At 41.6% G+C, this 23708-nt stretch overlaps 1 protein-coding gene across 6 annotated transcripts in view; it reads left to right on the top strand.

Annotated features, from left to right (window-relative positions):
- The window catches only part of FAT3 (FAT atypical cadherin 3), a 745380-nt gene that overhangs the window by 550239 nt on the left and 171433 nt on the right, over positions 1 to 23708 (top strand). For all 6 annotated transcript variants that reach the window (XM_069759239.1, XM_069759241.1, XM_069759238.1 and 3 more), the window contains one exon: positions 14798 to 14937. In XM_069759239.1, coding sequence (XP_069615340.1) covers positions 14798 to 14937 — 140 coding nt within the window. The remainder of the gene's footprint in view (positions 1 to 14797; positions 14938 to 23708) is intronic.

Genomic DNA, 23708 nt, shown 5'->3' with positions numbered 1-23708 from the left:
TACCAGATTAAAACCACATAGTTCTAGATAGATTTTAAAAGAGAAGTCGGACAAGCATTCCTGAGTTCTGGTAGCGGCTTATCTCCATGACGAATAAAAGTATCAGCTGTTGAATTTTAGAAGACCAAATCCTTCTCTTCCCAATGTCATCTATAGTGGTGGAAGTAAGTATTTGATACACTGCCGATCTTGGAAGTTTTCCCACTTACAAAGAATGGAGAGGTCTATAATTTTTATCATAGGTACATTTCCAGTGAAATAATTATTTAATACAATAGCAAAACCTTTGTTTGCAACTACAGAGGTCAGACGTTTCCTGTACAGTAGTTCTTGAGCAAGTTTCAACACAATGCAGCAGGGATTTTGTCCCACTCCTCCAAACAGATCTTCTCCAGATCTTTCAGGTTTCGGGGCTGTCACTGGGCAACATTGAATTTCAGCTCCATCCAAAGATTTCTGTTGGGTTCAGGTCTGTAGACTGGCTAGGCCACTCTAGGAGCTTGAAATGCTTCTTACGGAGCCACTCCTTAGTTGCCCTGCCTGTGTGTTTTGGGTCATTATCATGATGGAATGGCAACCCCAAAATCGACTGGTTTGGTCAACTCATATCTGACGTTTATGGGAACCGTCAGTGTTAGCCTGAAATTTACAATTTAAGGTTACATCTCACTAACCACCAAAGATAGTATACAGATCCTATTCCTGCTTTCTTGCTGCTTGAAAATTGAAATGGCGTTCCTCCTTGCAGTTCAATAGAAACTTACAGTGAACAAACGCAACTCCACCATTATTTCTGGGTTTTGCTTTTTCGATATTCATTGTATGTATAAGTGACCTGTCAACATGATTAGTTTGATTATGGCAATGTCAAACTTGCATAGATTTTTTTTTATTATTGTAGTGGTGAAGAAAAAAATTGGAGTTTGTAAACAAAAAAAATTGGGATCAGTGTTGTCAACTTCTGAAACCCGTAACGTTTTTATTTCTCCATCCATGGAGCTCTCTCTGAGAGGGCTTGTTTTTTACAAGGCGAGATGACGTTTTTATTGATATTAATTTGGGGTGCATATGCCGTTTTGTTAGATTTTTATTGCATTTTTGGGGGAATATAAGGTGATGTGATCAAAAAGGCAATATGGCGTTCCCTTTATTTTTCCTCTTTGCTGAATTTACCATGTGGGTTAATTAATTTCCTATTTTGATAGAATGAACAGTTTGAGAAGTTACAATATTATATATGTTTATTTTTTAAATGTCTTTACTTTAATGTGGGGTTAAGGTGTGTGTTTCAATTTTTTTTCTTTTTAAAAATGTTTTATTTTTTTGTCTGTTTTGTTAATCTTGCTAGTGTACTTAAACCTACAATTCTTTGATTGCTTATACTATATTTTGCAACATCACAGTATTGCGGTATATAAAACCAATCAGGAAAGCTAAAATGGCCGCAACAGTGTCTTTTAGCAGGCTGCAATTGTCACCCATCTATACCCGCATATCACAAAGGTCCAATGGGAAGCAGCATGTGTGAACTGGTCACTGCTTTATTTAAGTGCCATTGTAAGAAATTGATAGAGGCATCTAAATGGTTAACAGCAGCTTTTGAAGCTGAGCTATGGTTGCTGCTGCTAAAAAGCCGGCATCTACCACATATGGCACTGGCACAGCTCCTGAGCCCGCTCCCAACACTCTAACCTCATATGCGGTATGATTGAGTCAGAGTTTTTAGGCTGCGATCTCGGGGTGTGAAGGCATTTTTTCTCCCCCCTTCCTGAGGAACAGCTCAGAGAGATGCCTGAGGCGAGATACTTACCTCATGGCAAAAGTGGCCTTGAGAGTATGGAAATCCTAGAGAGTGATCTTTTGCCTTGGGGATCAGGTCAGAGAGATGCTTACAACAAACAACTGGACCCATCTATTTGCTGCTTTGATACAATAAAAGGAAGTTCTCCTGAAATGTATTTCATTTAATAGCAGAGACATTTGTGATAAATTAGTTTGTTTATTAAAGTTGGAAAATGTTATTAGAGTTTTTTTGAAATTTGTCTTATTTTTTCTGTTTATACTTTGTTGATTTTCTTCTATAGCATACTTAGTGAAAAGTTCTGCAGGCAAGTCTACGATAACTTTTATTTAGCAAAGTGCCAAAATCATTCGAAAGATGAATAATTTTACAGCGGGCTGTACCTTAAGCTTTTGCTTTTCATGTCTGGCTACACCATTGAAATTTTTATGCTTATTTTATTTTTCTCTTCTAATTAACAGAACAAAGTATTCTCTTTGAAAAAAAAAATACTATACTCTCCCAAGGCTTTCAATTAAAGACTTTTCCTTGAAACTCTATTCTTCAAACGATTTTACAGTCAATTTTTTTTGCATCATTTCCCAAGCAAATCAATTAAAACGTTAATTGGAAGATGCCATGTCTTCTTAGCATAAAATGCAAAAAAAAAAAAGGAATGTAATCTCGTAGCCGTTCCAGGCTACCTTAGTATCTCTACCTCCTCCAAAATGAAATGTCAAGGACAATTATGAGCCTGCAAAAAATTATGAATGTATTGAAGATGACTATTGTGGTAGTATAAAGATAGAACCAAAAAATGAAAATTTTACATTATTTTCCTCGCAATTTGGGTTTTTCAGAATTTTTCTTTGAATTCTATCAATTTGACTGTGGATAAGAGCAAGACCAAGTAAATACCAAGAGCTAAATAGCTAACACACCTAAGGGTTCTCCTCCTTTCAAAGCAAAAATATCCATAAAAATATGGAAAATAAATCCTTAAAGGGACGCACAACCTTGGACTTTCATATCTGTTAGAGTTTCTGCCATTAAGTGTTAAATTTCCCTGCAGCGCCACCACAGGAGAAATGAATCATTACACAGTGTATGTTCACATCAGTAATACAGACTGTTGGATAAGTGATAAGACGTTAGTGCAAATACTCTAAATGCATAGCTTTATTCTTGCCATCCAGCCATCAAATTTGTTTGTAGAGTTATGACATTATCAGCATGGTAGATAAGGGGGGAAAGAAAAAGTAGGCATGTTTGATATTGGCATGCCAGATCCTTTGTTCTCGCAGAGTATAAGGTGGTGTCGGAGGTGTCTGGCAACAACCTATTTTTCTCACTCCTGATTAAGAACAAAGAGCCACTCAAAGATTATTAAAGAAGCACTTCCATGCAAAGTCCGTGGCAGGGGGAGGATCGGAGCATATGGGCCAGGAGTTGAAGAGGAGGTGGAGCTGGGATGCCAGGGACTCTGCAGTGAAGAGGAATTGTAGTTCTAATGATAACTCATGCAGGGAAAAGAGACTTCCCATGTCTAAGACAGAGTTTAGAAGGATTCAGCTAGTCAGTTTTCAATCATGTGATGTCAGGTTTAATGGAAAAGAGAAGAATTAACTGGGTAGAAAGTCAAAATGAGCAATTGTAAGTACACCTTGCTATATAATATGATGACTGCAATATATTAAGAAGATAAAAACTGTGATGAGAGGAGGGCTTCTTTAAGCTGAAGGCTATCTAAGGTGTATGGCCTATAGGCAATCCCAGAAAACCCAAGTCTTAATTGTTAAATCATTACATCTTGTGTAAAAATAAAAAAGCTGAGACTTTCCTGGTCTCTACTTCTTGGTTTAATTTTGACACACCAGAAAAGCAAGGAAATGCCAGCTCAACCGATCACTGGTCACATTGGTGATGTCACGGTTCCACCCCTCAATGTGTCTGGGATGCAGTTACTGACAGCTCAGCCATCCAATCTGGTACATTACTAAAGCTGTTGGTGCTTTGATTGACAGCTTAGTCGTCCAGTCTGGTGCAGGGGCGTGCTGAGCTGTCAGTGTGTTGATTAGACAGCCGAGCTGGCAATCTGACACTGGGAGGGGTTGGCTGTCTCCAAGTGTTCATTATCCCAGGTGATTGCCTGGCTGTTTAACTGGGCTGTTTTTCCAAGACCTCTGCTAAACGTACCTTCAGCTAAGTGGGGTTTGTTCGTTCTGTGCCTTTTGTTCTGTATGTTGATCTTTTGTTGCCTGACCTTGGACCTCATTCTGATCTTGTGTCTGTTTAACTTTTTCTGCTCTGATCTGCTATCATCCTGGTATTCTGACCTCAGAACGTTACCTGACTACGCTTTTGTCTCTTCCTTCTGTTTATGACCTAACCTCCTGGCTTCTGACTTTGGCCTCCTTGACTATCCTGAATCAGGGCTTGGCCGTGAGAAGTGACTAGTGTCACAGGTGACTCGCCTCTGACAGTAATTGGCTGAGCAGACTTTTCCTGCAATGTCCTTTTAGTAATCTAGTTGCCGCCTTTGAGCTGACTCTAACTTTACAATATCCTTTTTAAAATGTGGCGGCCAAAACTGTTTCCCGTATTCCAGATGTGGCCTCACCAGTGATTTATAAAGAGGTAACAATAGATTTAGATCCAAGGAATTTATATCTTTTTTAGACACCATAAAATCTTATTTGCTTTTGTAGCTGCTGCCTGACATTGAGTACTACTGCCCAGCTTACTTGTAACCAGAAACCCCCGTCCTTCTCCTGTTCTGTAGTCCCGAGTATATTTCCATTTAATGTACAGTGGGGCAAAAAAGTATTTAGTCAGTCAGCAATAGTGCAAGTTCCACCACTTAAAAAGATGAGAGGCGTCTGTAATTTACATCATAGGTAGACCTCAACTATGGGAGACAAACTGAGAAAAAAAAAATCCAGAAAATCACATTGTCTGTTTTTTTATCATTTTTTTTGCATATTATGGTGGAAAATAAGTATTTGGTCAGAAACAAACAATCAAGATTTCAGGCTCTCACAGACCTGTAACTTCTTCTTTAAGAGTCTCCTCTTTCCTCCACTCATTACCTGTAGTAATGGCACCTGTTTAAACTTGTTATCAGTATAAAAAGACACCTGTGCACACCCTCAAACAGTCTGACTCCAAACTCCACTATGGTGAAGACCAAAGAGCTGTCAAAGGACATCAGAAACAAAATTGTAGCCCTGCACCAGGCTGGGAAGACTGAATCTGCAATAGCGAACCAGCTTGGAGAAAAGAAATCAACAGTGGGAGCAATAATTAGAAAATGGAAGACATACAAGACCACTGATAATCTCCCTCGATCTGGGGCTCCACGCAAAATCCCACCCCGTGGGGTCAGAATGATCACAAGAACGGTGAGCAAAAATCCCAGAACCACGCGGGGGGACCTAGTGAATGAACCGCAGAGAGCTGGGACCAATGTAACAAGGCCTACCATAAGTAACACACTACGCCACCATGGACTCAGATCCTGCAGTGCCAGACGTGTCCCACTGCTTAAGCCAGTACATGTCTGGGCCCGTCTGAAGTTTGCTAGAGAGCATTTGGATGATCCAGAGGAGTTTTGGGAGAATGTCCTATGGTCTGATGAAACCAAACTGGAACTGTTTGGTAGAAACACAACTTGTCGTGTTTGGAGGAAAAAGAATACTGAGTTGCATCCATCAAACACCATACCTACTGTAAAGCATGGTGGTGGAAACATCATGCTTTGGGGCTGTTTCTCTGCAAAGGGGCCAGGACGACTGATCCGGGTACATGAAAGAATGAATGGGGCCATGTATCGTGAGATTTTGAGTGCAAACCTCCTTCCATCAGCAAGGGCATTGAAGATGAAACGTGGCTGGGTCTTTCAACATGACAATGATCCAAAGCACACCGCCAGGGCAACGAAGGAGTGGCTTCGTAAGAAGCATTTCAAGGTCCTGGAGTGGCCTAGCCAGTCTCCAGATCTCAACCCTATGGAAAACCTTTGGAGGGAGTTGAAAGTCCGTGTTGCCAAGCGAAAAGCCAAAAACATCACTGCTCTAGAGGAGATCTGCATGGAGGAATGGGCCAACATACCAACAACAGTGTGTGGCAACCTTGTGAAGACTTACAGAAAACGTTTGACCTCTGTCATTGCCAACAAAGGATATATTACAAAGTATTGAGATGAAATTTTGTTTCTGACCAAATACTTATTTTCCACCATAATATGCAAATAAAATGTTAAAAAAACAGACAATGTGATTTTCTGGATTTTTTTTTCTCAGTTTGTCTCCCATAGTTGAGGTCTACCTATGATGTAAATTACAGACGCCTCTCATCTTTTTAAGTGGTGGAACTTGCACTATTGCTGACTGACTAAATACTTTTTTGCCCCACTGTATATGCAGCAATAGGATTACTCCGTCACAACTGCATTACTTTACATTTATCAGTAAGTTCATCTGCCAAGTGTTTACCCATTCTTATCCAGATCGTTCTGTAATATTGTACCATCAAGGTCAGTTTTTATTATCCAGCAGGACAGACTGATCCTTTACTCTAAATCCCATCCACAAGGTCATTAATAAAGAGATTAAAAATAATAGGTCCTAACAGTGATCCTTGTGCCCCCGCTGCTGATCCTTGCTGCCCCCAATGCTGACTTTATCACATTTAGAGAATGTACCATTTACGAATCTTTGTTCCTTGTTCTTTAAAGGGCCACTGTCACCCCCTCCAGCCGTTATAAACTAAAAGAGCCACTTGTGCAGCAGTAATGCTGCAGTCTAACAAGGTGGCTCTTTTAGTTTTTGTTTCTGTTATTCCCACAATAAATGTATTTATAATTCTGCTGAAATACCTGTCTTTGTCCATGGAGGCGGGACTGAAGCCTCCTCTTAGAAGCACCCAACTGCCGTCACTCATCTCTTGTGTAGATTTTCGCCGCCCCCTCAGCGCTGTTATTGTGTGAATTCCGGCGCCTGCGCTCTGCTCTTCTGCCTTGCGCAGGCGCATAGAGCATTATCCGTCCGAGCGCTGGTGCCGGGTTCCTTTCTGCGCCTGTGCGGTCAGTGCGGCCAGCCTGTTACTGAATCCCCGCCCCGCACTGTGTTATGCAGTATGCATAGTGCGGGGCTGGGATTCCTGGGCATGCGCATTGCGCTTGTCAGACACTCCACAGGTCCCCCCCCCTGTGCGGCTGTTCCAAACGCTGGCAAGGATACCTGTATATTCCGGCAACGCTGAAAGGCGGGGGACCTGGGGAGCGTCTGAGATGCGCAGTGCGCATGCCCAGGAATACCAGCATTATGCACAGTGCGGGGCGGGGATTCAGTAACAGGGTGGCCGCACTGCCCGCACAGGCGCAGAACGGAACCTGGCACCAGCGCTAGGACGACAAATGCTCTATGCGCCTGCGCAAGGCAGAAGAGCAGAGCGCAGGCGCCGGAATTCACACAATAACGGCGCTGAGGGGGCGGCGAAAATCTACACAAGAGATGAGTGACGGCAGTTGGGCGCTTCTAAGAGGAGGCTTCAGTCCCGCCTCCATGGACAAAGGCAGGTATTTCAGCAGAATTATAGATACATTTATTGTGGGAATAACAGGAACAAAAACTAAAAGAGCCACCTTGTTAGAATGCAGCATTACTGCTGCACAAGGTGGCTCTTTTAGTTTGTAACGGCTGGAGGGGGGGGACAGTGGCCCTTTAAGCAAATTTTTACCCACCTGCATATAGTTTCCCCCAAGGCTGTTGAGTAGTACAGGATCAAATGCCTTTAAAAAGTCCAGATAAATCACACCAGCCGCATTACCTACATCCAGATGTACACTTACCTCCTCATAGAAAGCCAGCATGTTCCACGCCTTCAAGGCTTCAATAAAAGGATCTACAGTATTTCTGTACAGGTATTCCTGGGTCATTCTGCTACACAGTTCTTGTCTTTTCTTAGAATAAAACTTTGACTGTCAGTTATCATTATTCATACAAGGCTAGTGAAACCAGTAATGCTCCTAGGGAGATCAGTGTCTTAGAAAGACTTAATCTTTATAAATCTTTAATCCAATATTGCTTGTAGATTTTCAAAATGAAGAAATACTTCCAACTTGCAGTATTTGATGTCAATGTTTCCAGGATTGTTGCAACTCCTACAAGGATTATATTTCTTCATATACAGTTGTGCTCAAAAGTTTACATACCCCGGCAGAATTTTTGCTTTCTTGGCCTTTTTTCAGAGAATATGAATTATAACACCAAAACTTTTTCTCCACTCATGGTTAGTGGTTGGGTGAAGCCATTAATTGTCAAACTAATGTGTATTCTCTTTGTAAATCAAAATGACAACCCAAAACATCCAAATGATCCTGATCAAAAGTTCACATACCCCATTTCTTAATACTGTGTATTGAAACCTCTAACATCAATGACAGCTTGAAGTCTTTTGTGGTAATTGTGGATGAGGTTCTTTATTTTCTCAGATGGTAAAGCTGCCCACTCTTCTTGGCAAAAGGCCTCCAGTTCCTGTAAATTCCTGAGCTGTCTAGCATGAACTGCGCTCTTGAGATTTCCCCATAGTGACATGGGGCAGCAAAATTCCTTCATCTGTGGAACATTTCAGACTGCCGTAGTAGACGGCACAATGGCGCCCCCATGTTGGCTGTGCACAGATCAGTTGCCACTCCTGCCTGCCATTTATACCCATGTACCTAAAAATTAGATGAAACAGCACACAATGACTATCTGCTTTATTAAAGTCAACGGCCACATTGGCAGATATGACCGAATCCCATTTTTCAGGGTTTCAACTGGAAGCCCCGATGGAGCTATTGACTAAAAGTGGCTAAAACATGATTTGAACTTATCCTAAGACTGCATCTGATTGGGAATAAAGGTCAGGTTTTTCAAGAAACTGTAACATTATTGTTTCTGGTTTGCGTCTGGCATTGGATATTTGCCAATGCCAGTCTAAGGTTATGCTGATATTTGATCCAGTGCTTAGTAAACCGTAGAGCAGAATGTAAAGTCTTAAACTAAACCACACACCCATCTTGTGCTGTTTTTTAATAATGGTGTTTTTTTATGTGATTTTGTCTCATTTTTGCCTTAAGATCGAGTGCAATTTTCTACATAAGCATCACCTGTCCCTACGACCTTGCTATAGGGGCAACTAATGGATGGGTCCTCCAATCTATGTTTGTATACAGTGCTTTGTTGGGGCAGTGAATTGATGATAGCCTGCTAAATAATACGAAAAGGTTACATTGCCACGATATGGGTGAATTTCCTGGCACAATCAGCCCCTGAAAATGTTGAAACTTTTACATTGGCAATGACTCAACTACTAAACTTTTATTTCAAAACTTCAGCAAATTCATATTTTTAGCTCCGTGTCCTTCATCGGTGGGATCAGTGTTACAGCAGTTCCTTCCACCTGTTCAGACTTGATCCCAGAAGCCATTAGCTATGAGAACACCATAAAATTATATGTGCTCCCCACAAAGCCCATATGTCAGCTTCCTCTGCTGAGGCTTTTAGAGCAGCAAAGAAGCAATTATGATTAAAGGGCTAAAGTTTAGAGAACCTCATAAAGTTTAGTACTGGCAAAATAAGTTTTCTCTACTTCGGCAGCCGTAATGACGATCAAGTTAGATCAGGGAACTTTCATCTGCATCGTTTTAATGTGCTAAGCAGAATGAAATATAATTATTTTATGAGATTAATCTGCATAATTTTGATTAGATCTGTGTTTTCTTCTCCCTCTTTTGTTCCTGTGTAATTATTATTTAAACTAGTAATTACAGCCCTGCTGAATCCAGTAATCAAGATTTTGGTTCGACTCAAACTTTGAAATTTTAGAAAATAATCTTTAAAATAGTGATACACATTGAAAAGAGAGGTTTAACTTACATATGGTTACTGGCTTTAGGATGACATCTTACCATTAACTTCCCAAGATTCTTGGTGCTCCTAGCACTTTAGGACACCCTCTTACCATTATGTCAAGAGCCTCAAGGCTTTTGCACTTTACATTGGGTTTTGCCATCAATATACCAAGATCTGTGAAGCATCTAGCTATGCTTCTAGCATTTAAGGTTGGCCCTTTACAACAAGATCTCAAGATCCTTAAAGTTCTTATCACTGTCTCAAACTCCCTTACTGTGAACTTTCCAAGATCATTGAGGTTCCTAGCACGTTTGCTTGCCTCCATATTAACATCTCAAGATTGTTGAAGAACATTAGAATGCCACAAAGATCATCAATATGCCAAGGTTCTAAAGGTTGCTATTACTTTGACACCCTCTTGCTAGATCATTGAGGCTTCTTATGCGCTAGGATGACCTCTTAGAATCAACATCCCAAGATCGTCGATGTTCCTAGCAGTTTAAGATGCCCCTTGCCATCATTAAAGATCTAAAGATCTTTCATGTTCCTATCACTTTATGACAAACTCTGGCTAGATCTTTAAGGCTTCTCGAATGTTAGGATGTCCTTTTAAAATCAAGATCCGTGAGGCTCCTTGCAGTTTAGTATGTTCCTCAATAGTCTACTCTTAATATCCAGGGATCTTTACCCCCTTATCAGCAAATTCCCAAGATTGTTGACCTTCCTAGCACTTTAGGATGGCCCCTTGCCATCAACATGCCAAACTCCTAACACTTTAGGATACCCTCTGGCTTTTAATGTTCCAAAATCCTTTGATGTTTCAAGTCCTGGTGGACTAATGAGTTGCCATTAGAAAACAAACACACAAATGAGACTAATAGAACATTGAGGCACTCTTTAGATAAGAAGGAATAAATATTCCTAGGAGGTGGACCTCTTCTTTTAAATGCCAGGTCAATTATAGGTCTAGCTTTCTCTGCAAAATTATTTACCAAAATTCCTTCATAGTGGTTTAAGCTCCATTTTTCTCAAGCAAGCCTCCGATTCACTGCAGAAAGCGTTACCCAATAAAATTTTTACTGCCAACAGCCACCACTAGGGGGAGCCCAAAAGCTTATTGTATACTGTTTTTATATGGAGGTCAGTGTATAAAAAGTCTACAGTAAGCTCCCTCTAGTGGTGACTTAATATTTGAGCTATGTTTAATCAGCATTTGGAGATTTGTATGAATAAAAATGAAGTTCACTATAAATATATATTAGGATATTAGGAAATTATTGTGCAGAAAATGTTGGACCCATAATTGACTTAGCATTAAAAAGTGGAGATTCCAGAGGTCCATCATATGAGAATATTTATTTTCTGTATGTTATATAGATCCCTATTGATTATTGCTTATGCTGCTTTGTTTTATCAGGGATATAAGCACTAACAATCAGGGGTCCCAACTGCAGGACCACCCTGAGATATCTTAACCATCAAAGGATTTGTTTGATGAAAGAAAAAATTGTCAAAAGTCATCATTGTCACCATTTGAGAAGATTCATTAAGGAGATTATGAAAAAGGAACATAAAAAGCCTGAAAAGAAATATATCCTAGACCCCCTAATAAATAATAATAAAGTTATGGACCCCAAACACCTCTGTACACGGACATGCCCTTTATAGAACTATCAGACCAAACCCCCTTGTATATACACTTTAGTGACACAATATACCCATAGGCAGACCCCAGGCCTTACTCTTCTGTTTATATAGGTCCCCCTAAAGGATTCCATATATTCTGAAAATAGAGACCCCGGACCAGAACTCCCTAAAAAATTCAGACCCTATACTAGACTCCTTTTATAATACAGATCCCCAGATCAGCCCCAACATTTATTTTAGACATAAGATCAGATTCCCCATGGGTTCAAACTTCTATATAGACCCAAGACCAGCCTCTATCCTTCTACAGGTTCCAATCCAGACTCCAAACGACCACTTATCAGACTTATGACCAGACATTTATCTGCCAACTTCTCCCCCATTCTTCAGCTTTCTTCCATTTCCCATGACCACCAAAGACAATAGCCAAACTAATGGAATATTGAGAATGGGGAGAAGTGAATACTTACGACTTCTAGCAGATGTCTAAAAGATCTCCCTTGTTTGTTGGAGTCTCCTTGAAATGTTACCAGAGTTGGCTACTCTGGGAAAAGTGGACAATTCCTTTAATTATTGAACTTTTATGCACTTTTTATAATATACGACATTGTCAGCTGCGGAGTTGTTCATCATAATAAGTGCCAAGTAGGAGGCCAAGACCTGAATGTAGCAGGCGATTTGTCCTTATCAATGTCAACATATACAATATATTACCGTTTGTGCTTTCTTTCATATTTTGACAGATTTCTTAAAAAAGCAGCTTTTTCGTGGACTTCATAGATTTTTCTTTCAGTAAGCCATTTGTGTCAGATTTCTTAAGATAACCCCAGAATACCTCGAATGTCTCCTGTGTAAAAAATGGAATTCTCTCATCAACTTTCCTCATTCCTAGATGCTGACAGAAATAACCAGGGCATCCATTGTTGACCGTGAGACATTTTCCACTCTGGGCCATGCTACGTTACGGTAGTCAGGAGTGTGTGGGCCGTTCCTACCTTATCTGTTGGACTTTTTGTGGAACGACGTCTAATGAATCAAAAGTCAAATTACAAACGTGTTTTGGAGATCTGTTCTGGATATCGACGCTCAGAATAAGACGTTGTGCCACCTATTATGTAGAAAGTGTATAATCTGATGTTCTTATAACCTCTCCACTCATAACACTTAGGAAACCCCCTTCTCACATGTTAATTAGACCCTTGGGTCACCTTGGTTGGGCTCCAGGAAGATGGCCCCCATATGATGCCCTGATGACAAATTCCAGCCATATATTTGGTACCTAGTTTATACAAATCAACATCTCATTGTTCCTGACTCGAGATAATGTAATCCCCTGATCTGCTTCATTCACAGACCAATAGGTAGTAACTTTTGATAGGACTACCTCTCCTTAAGGAGACCAGCAGAGTATAGAGTCTGGCAATGCTCTATGGGAAAAAAAACATTCAAATTAGTTTAATTTTATCCAATAGAGTGTGGTCTTACTATTGCCACCTTGTGGAGGCAACTATCCTGTAAGTCAACGTCTGATTCGACAGTGAGGTCAACAATTTTTATTGTTGTATTATTACGGAATTGTACAAGTATGTTTGAAGATTTATGGACAAAATTTTTGGTTCCCTTCTGTTAAAGTAAAAAAAAAAACACATTGGTCACTGAGATAACTTGAAACTGCCAGAAGAAATGTTTAATTAAAATTTACAGAATATCAACTAATTACAATCAGACTTCGCTTTTGTGTGTTTTTGAGTTGTGTTTCAAAAGAAAAATGTAAAAAAAAAAAACAACTAATGACACTGGCCTGGACAAAAATGTCTTTAATTTCTTGAAGCATTTTTTTTCCCTTGAGCATTTTTTACAGCCCTTTATTTTAATAGTACTTAGTTTGGAGTAGACTTCATCAGGATGCACTTTAAAGAAGTGAAGTTGTTATTCCATCAGGCACTTTTCAACACCTCTTCTTTAAAAAAAAAAAAAAAGAAAGGTTGACTCCACCTCATAGCATCAAAATCGGATTTCTGATAAAAATTAGTAGGAAGAGTTATCCAAGCATTTTGGAGTGGACCTGCTAAAAAAATTTTTTCAAAAACTTCAGTGTGAACACAGCCTATGGTAGACTCCAAGTCCAAAAATCTCTTTGAAAAACTCCATGTGGACATAAGCCCAGGACCCAAGTCTTGTTTAGATGGAATTTTCTTTAATTTTTTTTTGGGGGGGAGTAGATCTGTCCCAAAATCCTTCTCAAAAACTCAATTAAGGGTATGTGCACCCCCGAGTTTTCCCAGGCAAACCACAAATGCAGGCAGTCTGTTTCCTGAAGTGGCTTCGCCGGCACCCCTGACGTGGCTTTGCTGCTAAGTTCTTTTACTCTATACTTTCAAGGTTATTTTATTTGAGCTCTTAAGAGTTTCCAAATAGTGATAAGTGAGCGTGATGATCATACTCGTGTGCTAAAGAGTCCCCATGGCTGTAAGTCTCTCTGTTGGTCGACATCCGCAACACATGATGGGATTGCCTAACAAACAGGAAATCCCTGCATGTGTTGGGGCTGTTGAAAAGCCGCGAGACATGCAGCCGCGGGGACTCAAACACATTTTTCGAGCACGCTGAAGACACTCGGTTAGCACACGAGTATGCTCGAATTACACCTAATCCAAGCACGCTCGCTCATCACTATTTCCAAACCCTGCATCAGTTGTGTGGCATTAGATGGGGCCTGTGCACAATAATGTCACTTTGACATTTCTCTGCATTATGCTCGTTTTTATGGAGCGCATTTGCAGCGCTTTTTCTGGTGGATTCCAAGCTAAATCAGCCTAAAATAGACACCATGTACATACCCTAAGAATACTTTGAAACCTCTTCCTGTTAACTTCTATGGAAAATCCACTTTACTATTCACATGAGAAATTTTGTGAGCATTTATTTTTTAAAGAAGCTTTGAAAATTTTTCGGTGAAAAAAAATACATGTCACTTAATGGAAATGTTATCTACTTTACGATATGCCATAGGCACTCCGCCACGTAGTGCCGCCTTATGGCCCTATGTTACTATGTTAAATGGTGGTGCATTTCAGAACTAGTTTGGAGCCATGTGCAATACTCAAGGTTGGAAGATGGTGCCTCTTGATGTGAAGCTTAGGTTCCTGAGATGTTAGAGTGTGATGTTTGGAGACATGGTCATAGGCCATTGGTTCTATACCATGGGACAGGGTTTGTGGAGAGGATTCTCACCTAAAACTCCTCAATACCATAGCTGTTAAGTAAATATCAGTTTTCTTATTTTGATGGCCACCACTCATGTTGACCTGACCCGACGTCTACTTTGATCAAATTACTCCATAGTAAGTGCCCAATGACACTTGTCACGTTTTTCCCATTTCCACAGACTTATATCAAATATCTCATACAGTTACATGTGGAAACTTGTGAAAATAAAATTTTTATAACATTATTTTCCTTTTTTGTATAGGAGGAAATATGGACAGTGCTTTTGACATCGAGAAAGGAGTAGGGACGATTGTTATTGCAAAGCCATTGGATGCCGAGCTGCGCTCCAGCTATAATATGACTGTCGAAGTCACCGATGGGACAAATGTGGCCACCACCCAGGTAAAATCCTGATAAGATCAATGCGTGGTTTTATGTAAAGTGGATATTCTCATCTCATTGGTTTTATAACTTGGGAACTGGCAACTGGAGCAAAGGGTAAGGGGCAATAATCTGAATCATCGACCCCTCGAAAGAGTTTTATGGTTTGACAGTTCTTTGTGGGTTGGCTCCAATTCGCTAATCATAATTGGTGAATTCACAGTACACACGATTAAGGCTCGTGACATAATTTTTGGTTATTTTATTTAAGTTCTATGACCTCTATTGACATGGACAGAAACCTAAACGAGAGAAGAATTGTATTTCTAGCTCTGAGCGGTATGTTGGCTGTCATGTGGAAAGTCTCTAAGACTGGCCAAACACATTTGATGGCTGTGAGGCAAAAGATCATTTGGCCAACAGCCTTCTCAGCCAACTCTCCCATACACGAGTGCTCGTTCGGCCGAGCGCGCCTGTATTCTCGGTAAGAAAGCTGCTGACTGATACATCGATCGCCAGCTTATCCCAGGGAGAACAATGTGATCGGTAATTTAAAATTGGACATGCCTGATCAACATCACTCCTGATCAATATTTGACCGCCTTCCCCATACAACATAAGACCATCGACCGAAACCCATCGATCCCGGCGGGTTCGGCCAATATAAGTTTGATGTGTGTGGCCAGCTTGAGTGTATAAAAGTCTTACTCCTTATGATTTGATTGTTCTTTGTTGGTTGGCTCCAATCCACTAATCACAAATGGTGAAATCACAGAATATATGATCAAGGCTCGTGAGATCATTTTGGTTGTGTTATTCAAGTGTTTTGACCTCTGTTGACATGAACAGAAACCAAAGCACCAGAAGAAGAGATCCATTACTAGCTCTGAGGGTGTAAGGGAGTTTGTGGGCTGCCGTGTGGAAAGTATCTAAGTCCAGGAATGTCTTACCCTTGTATAATTATCCAAGGCGCTATAGGACAGTGAATGTGGAAGAAACAAGATACCGTATTTTCTGGCGTATAAGACGACCCCCAAATTTTCCATATAAAATATGGAATTTGGGATATGCCCGCCGTATAAGACGGGGGTCATCTTATACGCCCAGTCATCTTATACGGCGTGTGGTTCCCGGGATCCGGAGGAGAGGAGACTCTCCTTCAGGCCCTGGGATCCATATTTATGTTAAAAATAAAGAATAAAAATAAAAAACATGGATATACTCACCCTCGGACGGGCCCTGGATCACAGTGCTGCTAGCGTCTCCCTCCGTTCCTTAGAATGCGGTGAGTGAAGGACCTTCAGTGACGTCGCGGTCACATGAGCGGTCAGGTGACCGCGACGTCACTGAAGGTCCTTTACTCACCGCATTCTAAGGAACGGAGGGAGACACTAGCAGCGCTGTGATCCAGGGCCTGTCCGAGGGTGAGTATATCCATGTTTTTTATTTTTATTCTTTATTTTTTACATGAATATGGAACCCAGGGCCTGAAGGAGAGTCTCCTCTCCTCCAGACCCTGGGAACCACACGCCGAAATGCAGGATCGCTCCCTGCACACACCGTACCCGGCGTATAAGACGACCCCCGACTTTTGGGACAATTTTTAGGGGTCAAAAAGTCGTCTTATACGCTGGGAAATACGGTACTCCAGGTCCATAGAAAACAGAAAAATAGCACTTACTAAATTGTTAAGATAAAAGTCCTTTATTCCGACTGGTTTGGACATAAGTTGGGCGGCATGTAGGTGTTCAAGGGAGCTAGGTGGCTGAGGAGGATGGACGACGGTCATTTCGCGTCTCGCTGACGCTTCTATCAGTCCGATTGGACCCGTAGAAGCGTCGGCTAGACGTGAAACGAGCATCATCCATCATCCTTCCCTTGCCTTGCTCCCTTGTACACCTGCATGCCACCCAACTTATGTCCAAACCAGTCGGAATAAAGGAATTTTACCTAACCGATTTGGTTAGTGCTATTTATCTGTTATATGAAACATGCAAGTCTCAATTTTTTACACCACCTCATTATATCCTTAAGAAGTTGAAATTGTCAGGCAAGTGTATAAGAATGTGGGTTACCAGAAGTCTCTTTTCATGACTCCAAAATGGCCAGCTATGGCTAAAGGTACCTTCACACTGAGCGACTTAACGATATTGCTAGCGATCCGTGACGTTGCAGCGTCCTGGATAGCGATATCGTTGTGTTTGACACGCAGCAGCGATCTGGATCCTGCTGTGACATCGTTGGTCGGAGCAGAAAGGCCAGAACTTTATTTCGTCGCTGGATCTCCCGCAAACATCGCTGAATCGGCGTGTGTGACGCCGATTCAGCGATGTCTTCACTGGTAACCAGGGTAAACATCGGGTTACTAAGCGCAGGGCCGCGCTTAGTAACCCGATGTTACCCTGGTTCCATTGTAAATGTAAAAAAAAACAAACAGTACATACTTACATTCCGGTGTCTGTCCCCTCGCCGTCAGCTTCCCGCAATGACTGTGAGCGCTGGCCGGCCGTAAAGCACAGCAGTGATGTCACCGCTCTGCTTGACGGCCGGCCGGCGCTGAGACAGTACAGGGAAGCTGAGGCCGGGGGACAGACACCGGAATGTAAGTATGTACTGTTTGTTTTTTTTTACATTTACAATGGTAACCAGGGTAAACATCGGGTTACTAAGCGTGGCCCTGCGCTTAGTAACCCGATGTTTACCCTGGTTACCAGGGGACTTCGGCATCGTTGGTCGCTGGAGAGCTGTCTGTGTGAGAGCTCTCCAGTGACCAAACAGCGACGCTGCAGCGATCGGCATCGTTGCCTATATCGCTGCAGCGTCGCTTAATGTGACGGTACCTTAAGACTTGTCTACAGTTGTTGCTCTATATTCTGTGACATACTGTGTAAACAGCAGTATTCATTCATGAGTTCCTCCCAATTAAGTTACTGGGACTGTGTTCGAGGTCAACGCATGGCTGGTGTCCCGGACTATCACTGGCAAGGGAAACACTGTGGCTGCTTCCTTCTGAAGATCTGTAAGGGTCACAGAATTGGGACCCCTGTCGATTAATCACCTAATATGATTTACTCCTTTTAAAAAAAACTTGGTAATTAGAATGCTAAAATATATCATAACGTTCAATGCATTGAGTCACTGAAAGTTTTCATACTGTCGAAAAGTTTGCATAAAGCCCTTCAGCTTGCTGTGAAGTGACCCGTGGTTTTTGACTTTGGTAAATCAGCTTTGTGTGCTTGCATTATTTTTAATCTCTACAAATGTAATGTAAAGATGAAATGCGATAATACACTGACAAGTGAGTCATATAATCCTTCCCAGAATGCCAATGAAATACAAATAAACGACTTCCAGTACAAAACGTGAGTTGGGTATTTTATATACATGCAAAAAAAAAAATGGTTTGAGACAATTTTTCGAAAATTTCAATGGAATCATCTGGTTCACGAGACTCACAGCGTTAGGGACTTATGAATTAAAGTATCGGGTTACCCCATTTAGGGCTCTCATCTACTAGTCAGAAAAGAAATTGGCTGCAAAGGGGGTCTTCTGGAGACCTAGCATGTTTGTGCATTACATGGACAACCCATTGTGGGAACAGTATAATGCTTAAAGCACCACTCCATTGTTTTGTTTTTAATTTGGAATGCTGGAGTGGTGCAACTAATCTAAGTTCTCTGCCCTAGTCTTACACTTACCGGCCACCAGTTTCATCTGTTATCGGTGCTGCTTCAGTCGTCTTCTGCAGGTTGTCACCTGTCGGATCTCTCCAGTGTTTGGTGGCACAATCCAGAAGTCGCAACTCAATGTAAGCCAGAATGAGGTCCTCAAAGACTCACATTGAGAGCTTGTGATGTTACCTCTTCCGGTCATTCAGATGCTGTAGTCACAATATGGCGGAATGGGACTGGAGTAACGCCGGGAAGAATTGCTCGCAAAGCACCATGAATGGTGAGCAACTTTTTGTTAAAAGACATTTAAAAAAAAGCAGAAACGTCTTGAATATAATTTGCTTTTGGAGCTATGAAGATTTGGATACAACTATTAATACCTATAGATTATAGAAAATATACAATACCAGGGTATAACAATACAATATACATTTAGGAAATAAAAAATCTTTATGTTCCCCTCTAAAAGTTGCTATAACTGTAAAAAAAATAATTATCAGTTGGTTCGTGTTGTATAGCTGAGCCGTGACCACCATCTACTTCCAATGAATGTGACCTCCAGATTTATACATTAAAAGCTTCACAAATTCTCCTCCCTGTGCTCTGACTACTTGTCATCAATCTGAATACTGGATATCAGGCCCACAAAAAAAATATAATGCAGTTATAGTGAGGAACTGTCAGAAGTGAAGATGTCAAAGAGGACAGTTGAGTACGATGCTTTTCTTCAACTCTAGGCATCGGGAAAACCCTTAAGGGCACTCAATGAATGGCCGGTAAATATGTTTACATGCTGATGTGTGTGCGCTGTGCTGTCCCCCTTTTATATAGGCTCTAACATTTCTGAAAATATTGTCTTTACAGCAGGCATAAAAGTGAGCTGTGCCTAACAGGACGTGTATTGCGTTCGCCTCTAGTGGCCATAGATGGGTTGTGCCTACTAAGACAATTTTTGTACCAAACCATGGGCAAAAAATGAAAGATCAAGCACCACCACTCCAAAAAGATTCCTTGATGAGAAAGTAGTGAAAAGTTTCCTTCTTGGATAGTGAGTTAGGTTCTGTGTCATGATTTGCTCCCGACATGTTCTGAGCTACTGAATAAAAAGGCATCAATGAAAATTTCAGTCTTCTAATTCAAGGGTCCTAAAATGTAGACGCAGATCGGCTGTGTTATATTACGCCTCCTGCATCTTTGTTTCATGTTTAGTCGCTTTCTGGAGCTGTTCATAAAACCCTAATGTTCTCCCATTTGCATTTCTTTACATCCCCAGTCTTTCTTTCGCACTCCATCGTACAGGATTTTCTCCATAGGCGCAAAGTTCAACGGTCTACATTGGTAATTTAGAGCTGGGGACAATTACATGGGCTTTCTATTCTCTTTGACACATTCTTTGTATAGGTTCAGCTCAGCGTTGGGGTAACGGATGTCGTAATCCTACAGACAACAGGAGCATTGTAATGTGATCAGCATGTGTGTTATTGGATCGGGCAGGATGAAGTCATAATGGACTTTACACATTGCTATTGTATCACAGGCGTCTTAAATAGCCTGACAATCATCTGTCTACAAGTCCCACGCTTTTCGCTCAGCAAAATCCTCATGATCTTGCACCGTCTGGAATTAAAAAATATATATATATATCATGGCCACAATTATCTGAGTGCCTACTTTATAGGAATTTTATCTCATCGTCCAGCGCTGCTTTCTGAGTATCGATGGTTTGAAAATTAGAATAGGTGTAATGTAGCTCTGTCAGCGGTCCCCTAGTAGATCTAAAAAGGCTAAAACGGACAGGGTCAGCGCAAGCCACTCTACTTACCACATACCAGGGGTTAACCTGACTTTCAACCTTTAACCCTTGCACGGGGATCTGAACTTAAACAGGGGCCCCTGGGCTGGGGTCACAGAATAAGCTGCTGTACGTTGGCGCAGGCTGGCAAGAATGGTCCGATATTTGGGTCAGAAATAAGAGGGCAGGAAAAGTACAAAATCGGAAGACGCAAGAATAGTCAATAAAACAAAACAGAGGTCAAAAACAGGAAACAAACACTATATTGGAGCTAAACTGACAGGTCTGAACCAGAGAAACACAAGGCTTTATCAGGCAGCTTCCAGCAGTAAGCTGGAAGCTTAAGTAAGTTGTGATGCTCTCCAACTTTCTGTAACATCAGCTGGACAGCACACACACCCATACTGCCAGACTGGACATCACTACAGGTCACATCCACGCTACTCCTAGTGGTTGGACGAAGCCTGCACCATCCATGGCTTTAGGTTCTAACATCTCTTCCATCATTAGCACCACCCATAGAATGGTGACAGAAGCAGACTGCACAGGAGCAAGTCCTGGTGGAGACGTGACAATAAGAGTTTATGATCTAGACATTTTTCAACAAGTTGTGGAATCTGTAAAAAGTTTAAAAATACTAATAATATCATAATATACAGAATTTTTGTCATCTATGGCAAGTGCATCCATAGAAATTGAACAACATGGTCACTTTAGGTCACTCTGGGTGCAATGTCGTTTGCACTTCTATAGAGAAGTAAATTAAACTATTTAACTAAAGTTAATTTAGGAAAATCTCTGGATAATTGTGTAACACAAGTACCAGTCTAGGTGATATGGTTTATCAACGACCATCATCATCATTGTCATTATCAAACGTTCCTATCTAAAGAAACTCACAGGGTTGGGGTACAAGTCTGCGGTCACTCTGTGCGAGCAGTGTGTGCTCTGTCAAGATTCTCCGGCTTCGGAAGCAGGCAAGTGCATGACCGCAAGTGTACGATTTGAATACATGCAGTCACATGCCGACTAGACATGCACGGCCTCACTCAATAGAAATGTTTTGCGTGAGATCAGACATGTTTAGTCGAAATGTGTCCGGAAGTATGCAGATCACATACTTGTGGTAACATGCCCGCCTGCTCCCGGCACCGCAATTGGAGAATCCTGACAGTGCACTCTGTGCATAGAGTAATGACAGGCTTAAGTCCCAACCCTGGACAACCCCTTTAAATTATTTTTTACAATAAGGCTAATTTATACTGATACCACTTCTAGTCAACCAAGATGATTTCGAACAATTGCAAAAACAATAATTTGTTTCTTTATTGATAATTTATATTCATTATATAAGTGAAAACATCATGCCTTAAGGTGGGGGCGGCACCCCTGACGATCGGCTGTTCCTGGTGGCTAGAACTGATCAGCTGCGGAGATGCAGCTAATAGCGCCATCGATTCTATAGTGGCTGCGGCCGGGTACTGCACTTCCACCCTCTATTTAAATCTATAGGGGGCGGATGTGCAGTACCCATCCTCGGCCACTATTCTGTCTATGGAGCTGTGCATCTCCGCAACTAAGCAGCTCCGGTCACTGCCAACAACAGGAAGAGCTGATTGACGGGAGTGTCGAGTGTAGCACCCCCACCAATCAGACATTGATGAGCTTTCCTAAGGATAGGCCATCAATGTTAAAGTCCCAGACAACACTTTTAACCGCCCAGACTTCTGAAAGGCAAGTGCTCAACAATGAGTTCTGGAAGAACAAGGGGCACATATTCCATTTTTGTCCAGGGAACTTCCTCCATTTACATCTGCTCTTAATTGTGTCCTAAAACCCGGACCCTCCCGAAGTGATCAGATTTATAGGGCTTGTCCATTAGAGCAAAAATTATACGTATAAGTGTATAAAATAATGGATACGACTTACCTATATGTTTCCCTTATATTTTCAACTATCTCATCCCGCACTGGATTCATCAACTTCACTTTTCTTTTTACCCCGTGCGTGTTGCGTATAAGAGGCTGGATGACTGATCTAAGCCACACCCCTTCTCTGTTACAGCCAATGAATAGAGAAAGAAGTGAGCAGTCATCCAACCTCATCCAATCATTTTCTTCAAGCTTACAACCCATTTAGTCTGAATGGCAGAAAGTGTTCAGTTCTCCTGCAGCGCCTCCGGTGGTAAAAAGAAGCATAACCTTATTGTCATGATCCAGTCCGGTGTTTGTTTTCTGTTATTCCCTCTCTGGACTGGTCATGCAGGGGTTAACACCCTCTCCCTCATTTTGGAGCTGGCTGGGCTTTTTCAGAGCTCTGCAGTCTGCTGGCCAGCGTCAGTGATAGTTCATGCTTCCATGCTCGGGCAGCTGACCCGTATACCCTGGTGATCCTTCTGCCTCTGACTTCCCGTATTTGTGTGAGACCCATTCCCTATCACTGACTCCGTGTTTGTCTGGTTGTTTCCCTTACAGTGTATGATTCTGCCTGATCTCTGAACGCCACCTCTTGCTTTCTATCTCTGATACCTCATTCCCCGACCGGCTTTGACTTCTGGCTTGTATCCTGACTTCGTCTTACGTCTCACGTTTTGGATACTGCACTCCCATTTGGCTCTGACTTCTGGCTTGTCTCTGACTTTGTGCATGCTGTGACCTCTGGTACCTCTGCTCCTGACAGTTTCAGACTCTGCTCATCTGACCACTCTTTCGTTACCTGTGACACCTGTGCGGCTGCTCGGTGTTGCTACGCTGTTAGTGTGCAACATCTTTTCCCTCACCAGCTCCACGTGGTGGAGGTTGCGCTAAACTGCACTGCAGCCGCATCACACTTATTAAATTGAGTACCGTAATAAATGGCCGTTTTGGGACCTTCAGAGCGAGAACTTCTTCTCATCGCTGCTAATTTTGGATCCTAATTATGAAAATGAGGTTTATAGACCAGGCAGTTCCTTTACAGGGTCTCCTAAAGGGCAAGTATCGAATCCCCCCCTAAGTTTTCTTTAAGTCTTTGTCTAGACATCCTCAGCCTCTCGTCACTTAATTGCCTTAGTAATCAAACTTTGCGTCACTCCTGATTCCCGTCCTCCTACACATGGTCTCCATTATCTCTCATTTCGCCCGTGTTTTTCTATGGGTCACCGATTAATATTATACTTTGATAATATTGTTTTAGAGATTGATTTAACCGATAGCCAAGTAAAGACCCCCCGACACATGTAAATATACCCCTGATTAGCTACGGATCAAGTGATCGCAGACGAAAACCTATACTATGGATATGGCGTCCCCATCAAAACTAAAAATCACACGAGCACAGCTTCCGTGATT

This window comes from Ranitomeya imitator, chromosome 3 (genome assembly GCF_032444005.1).
Source record: "Ranitomeya imitator isolate aRanImi1 chromosome 3, aRanImi1.pri, whole genome shotgun sequence".
NCBI classification, from domain to species: domain Eukaryota; kingdom Metazoa; phylum Chordata; class Amphibia; order Anura; family Dendrobatidae; genus Ranitomeya; species Ranitomeya imitator.
The sequence above is the reverse complement of the archived record's forward strand: the minus strand, read 5'-3'. Positions and strand labels throughout refer to the sequence as shown.